Source organism: Atta cephalotes (genome assembly GCF_000143395.1).
Source record: "Atta cephalotes unplaced genomic scaffold scaffold00353, whole genome shotgun sequence".
Taxonomy (NCBI): domain Eukaryota; kingdom Metazoa; phylum Arthropoda; class Insecta; order Hymenoptera; family Formicidae; genus Atta; species Atta cephalotes.
In genome coordinates this window covers 1-5,323 of record NW_012130417.1, presented here as the reverse complement: position 1 = coordinate 5,323, position 5,323 = coordinate 1, and the positions used below count along the sequence as shown (strand labels likewise).

Below are 5,323 nucleotides of genomic sequence, written 5' to 3'. Positions count from 1 at the left end.
CTTGGCATGATGTCTGGTTTATTATCTAGCCATCTGTCTGTATGAAGTTCGCCAAATAATAATGTCGTTTCGGTATCTAATTTCAGAACTTTGTCATTGGCATCTTCATCAAATGGTGATAAATGTGGAATATGTTGTCTAAAAAAAAATTTTTAACTCAAATTTTTCACTTTTAATAAAATAAATTAAAAATTAAAATAAATTCCTATATACTTATGCTGCTTTCGGAAACATCACCTGAATACCTCCATCGTTTTGTTGTTCATCCAATATTAAACAAGGACAATACACAAGGACACCTAGGTGATGTTTCCGAATGCAATCCTACCTCATAAAGACATATGCTTGTAGATAAATGTCTGACATTCCTTTCGGCCATTCTCGATTCCATTTAGTACATAAAAATTCTGCAAATTTCGTGATAATTATCATTAAATTGCTTTTACTACTATGTTGATTTATAAATGCATCCACATCAACAGTTTCAGTTTCTGTTCCAAAGTATTTTTGTGGTTGACTGTACAAATATAAAGTCACAGATTAATAATTAATATTATTACAATAATATTATTACATTGATAAAAGTTTAATTATAAACAAACACCTTGTGTCAGGACTTGGCGATTTAGAACTTTCCGAGCATTTAAGAGTTTCCACATTTTTATTATTCTCTCGATTCGCAAATAATTGGTACATATCCATAGTGTCCATAGAATCATCTAGATTTTTAGTAGTGTCATCTTTAGTCAATCTTACCGTGTCGGGTCTACAAAAAAAGATTAAGGAAATTATATTTTATACTTTTAAACTAATTACATATAAGTCATTATTTAATATACACACAATAGAGTACTAGGAAATAATCTTCTAAGTGTTTCCTCTAACTGAACATCGTCCCTCTCTGCTTCCCTTCTGTTTGGTCCTCTTACTCTCGCGGATCGCCTCATGCTGCTGCAACTCCAGGCCCATTGTTGTAGAAAACATAATGCACTTCTGCGTCTTTTCTTCACCTTCTGTCCTTCTTCCTTCCCATCAATTTTCTCGGAATGAGTTTTATCATCTGCCTTACACATTGCATCGTTCGCTTTCTCAGTGCCTTTCTCAGAAGCTTTATCACTTGATTTATCACTTTCCTTATCACTACATTTCTCATTAGGTACTCCATTATCTATGCAATAAATATCGTCTGTGACTTTGTCGCTCTCTAACTTGTCAATATTTGCATCTGCTTCAGAATGCATTTGTTCCTCCGATTCTATGTTTTTTATTTCAGTTTGTTCTTCACTTTGTAAACCATCTGTGTCAGACATTCTCAACGGATCTTCCTCTTCGACTATTTGCACATCGCTTGAGCAAGATTTTTTGTCGTCTTCGATTTCAATTTCCATTACTGTGTCTGTATTAAAAACTTGATTGTCGTCCGATATCTCACAATCTTCCGTTTCAATTTTAATAGGTTTGGTATCAGTCTCTCCATTCGGAATCAAGTTATTTTGATCTACTTCCATTATACTTACACTACTTTCTACAATTTCTATTTCATTATTCGCTGTATTTTTATCATCAGGTTTTTGGATTGGTAATACAATTTTACTAACAAAATTCAAATTATTATCAGTAATATATCTATGCATATCTAATAGACTTTCTCCGAGAGCCAACCATGTGCAGTTCGTTAAGGGCATTCTTAAAATCAATTCTGGTAAGGGTTTTGGTGTAAACTCTGCTTTGCAAACTTCCACCCACTTTCTAGAAACTTCCTTCGCCTCTGCTAATAATTTGTCAGCCAATACATGATCATATTCAGTATACAAAGGTGGATCCATCTGCCAGTCGCTATTATATAGTTTATAACATTCTTCCATACATGGAATGTCTTTAAATATTTTGTCACGAAAAGCCAAACCCTTCACGTAATTAGGATCTCTTTCCAATGCCACCGAAATATATAACAGACAATTCATATAATCAGGAACGGCATATAAGGCAGTTATGAGATTGTCCAAGCATGGCCAGTGATTAATATTGCATTTTAGGCCTTGCTTGAATGCCGAGCAAGCTAATTCCAAGTTGGAAATCTTCATAGCTAATGTGCCGATCCTATGCCACAACGTTACATCGGAATCGTCCAGGTTTGCAGCCTCCCAATAATTCTCCACAGCTTCCTCATAATTCTCACAAACCGCTTGAATGGCGCCAATGTTCTTGAAGCAGGAATATTTCAAGGACAACATTGGTCTGGACCTGCCATCTGGTATTTCAGGTTTTTCCACTCCATCCAACAGTTCAGTCTCTAGGAGATCCTTGAAGACAACCAATGCTTCCTCACGTTTGTTCTCTTTTAACAGCTCCAAGGCTTTGTTGTATTCCGTCAGTGCTATTTGTTCCTAGAAGAAATTATTTCATATTTTAACACGCATATTAATATAATATTTAGAATTCCTTCAAATTTCAATTTAAATATCTGATACTTTTATCATCGCTAACTTTATGATTCTCAGTATGTATTAAAGATTGAAAGATTGAAATTTGTTTTAATCAAAACAAAAGGAGATAAAATTTCTTTGTCATTTTAGTTAAATTTTTAGTCTTCAATCTTAGTCTTCAATGTGTTTCCAAGACACCTTTATGATATTTTATGTTGATTTTGGACATGATGCTATCTGAAGAACATTTCCAGAATACCTCTTGAATAAAATGTACTGGTGTGGTAGATAATTTAAATGTATTTCACTAGAGAATGATTATCTGCTAAATACAAAGTAATAGTAACATCACATTTCTAATTCCCACTCAATAATGTAAATGTAATCTAACACATGTTGTACGTTACAGTTACGTTGTTCAGTAGGAAATTATAATATTGATATAATATTATTAGTATTACTTTGTGTTACACACACATATACACACACACATACACACACACACACACACACACACACACACAAAAGTTGTATCCCACCTGGTGTTGAATAGGGATCTCTGTGTGCTCTTCAAACGTTAGTTATCCAGGCTGAATAATCAATGCAAGAATGCATTGTAAATTAATGTTATCGATAATGATACGAAACAGCAGAGAAACGTCGAAAAAATTCATATCTGTACGTCTCTTTTAGGTTATATGATAATGTAAATAGATGCGTTGCTCTACCTGCGCCTCCTTCGTGATCGTGGGTAAATCCTCCTCCTCACTCTCCTCACTTGACTCCTCGTTGAGCGCTGAAATCTTGATCATTCTGCCGAGTTCGCTACCGAGTAGTGTCGGCTACATACAAAACGTCAACAAAACAACCGGTTTTTTAACACGCCGCCATGCCATCGGGTTAATCGAGCCAAGCGCCAAGCATTCGTGAAATGTCGTGGATGTAGACAGATGTAGATCGTCGAGTAATCAAGAGATAATTCAGATAGCGATCAAGTGTACACAAAATCTGAATCGTTTGCTCGATCACACTTTTTTTTCTTGCCTTTTTCTTGTAGTCTTACTGCACGTGTATCCAGTCCTCCATGAAACGGAAAGAAATGTGGCTTAAACGAGAAAGATGAATTTAATTATATTTGATTCGCGTCGAGTGCAGACGAGTGCAGTACGAAACGAGCGCAATGAATTATCTGCAATTCCGATTTCGGAAGTCAGATATCTCGCATGCGGCGAGAGGAACTGAGAGGAATGAACTTTTAACTTGCCTTATCTCGTTTGTCATCCCGCACATTACAAATAAAATGTTATGTCGCACGCAGCGATCAGATTGCACCAACCGTGCTCGATATGCTGTTAATCAATCACATCTTAGTTATTTCGCTTTTGTTTTCAGTACGGGCGCGTATTTGATGAAGTTGCTTCGCGGAGAATGGTAATAATTGAAAAGATCTTGCAAGAGAGGATGTTGTATATTGAGGTAAGCACGCATAATTATGCTATTGTCAGTCTCGGCGAACAGTTTATGTATGCTAGAGGACTGCATCAGATATTGCAGGTTGCGTTTTATATTGGGTTGTCCGGAAAGTTCGTGCCGACTAAAATTTAAATTTTAGTATACATTTATTAAATTTATTTATTAAATTTATTTATTAAATTAAAATTTTCTGCATTTCAATTTTCCTTCAACATCGGCACGAACTTTCCGATAAATAAAATATGCTGACGGAAATTTATTAGGAGCACGGTGCCCGGCGCTAAGTGAGCGTAGCGATGCATATACAATGTGAGCATTTGACTTCAGTACTGTAAGATATCATGAAACAGTAAATGTCAAACTTATAAAAAAAAACATGTATAAAGAGCTTGAATTGCTAATATAGGAGTATACATATAGAGAAACAATTAGTCAATACAGCTAAAAGGTCCTTATAGGGATAGCTACTCCAACAGCACAGATGTCCTTGGAATATCCTAAGGACATCCCCATATAAGAAGGGATCCCGTAAGAGTCTCTTCTATCTCAGATAAAATGTGTTATTAAGGTAATATTGTTGCTGTTAAAACTCAATTATTTATTTTCTACTATTTATAAAGTGCTGCAGTAAAACATATTTGTTTTGCTAAAGTAAAATGATGTTTAGCTAAATATATTTATTAAATTAATTTCTTTTTATAACAGAAATTAATAATATTTGCAGCAAGATTAGGAATATTAGCTAACATATATTATTCTTTGCTACTATTTAACCACTCCAGCTATCAAATTTGATACAAAAAAAGTACTTTTTTATATTAGTTACTGCATTTAAAAATATATTGATACTAAGAAAAAAATGTTGTATTAACAGCATTTGTCAACAACAATCTATTCAAAAGTCTTGCTCATTCAATAATAATTTTAATGAAATTAATAATTTTTTTTTTTAAACTAAGAGAATGATAGTGTATTTGTTGCTTTAATAATAAAATAAAAATAAAATTTGTTGCTGTAAATTAACAAAATTATTTTCAATTAGATGCTATTAATTTAACATTATTTCTCTTCTTTGCAGTATTAAAAGTCTATAATTCACATCTATATTATACATTTCAATGCTACATTTCAGTATATTTCTAAATACTGCCAATAATTACCAAATCTATATTGCAAGATGAAATGTGCTTATTTAATGAGACAAAAACAAGAGAAATTTTGTACACGTAATATAAGCAGTCCAATCTTCATTCATTCGTTTCTAAATCAATATATCAGAGAGATCTGGATAAAAAAATAAAAAATTATAACAAAACATTATCAATTTATGTTGTGTTGTAATAAAAATATAAGAAAGCATACATAAAAAAGGCTTATTATCTTATATATATATATATATATATATATATATATTATATTAGTTA

General features: G+C 33.0%; 1 protein-coding gene across 1 annotated transcript; it reads right to left on the bottom strand.

The window, feature by feature from the left end:
* Window positions 1-30: 30 nt before the first annotated feature.
* LOC105625222 lies at window positions 31-3,238 on the bottom strand (the record flags this gene model as incomplete). Its single annotated transcript, XM_012206563.1, has 5 exons — window positions 3,155-3,238; window positions 844-2,387; window positions 605-766; window positions 329-517; window positions 31-138 (listed from the first exon to the last, which is right to left on the bottom strand). Coding segments are annotated over exons 1-5 (2,087 nt in total), but the record flags the coding sequence as incomplete, so codon positions are not given.
* Window positions 3,239-5,323: the final 2,085 nt, after the last annotated feature.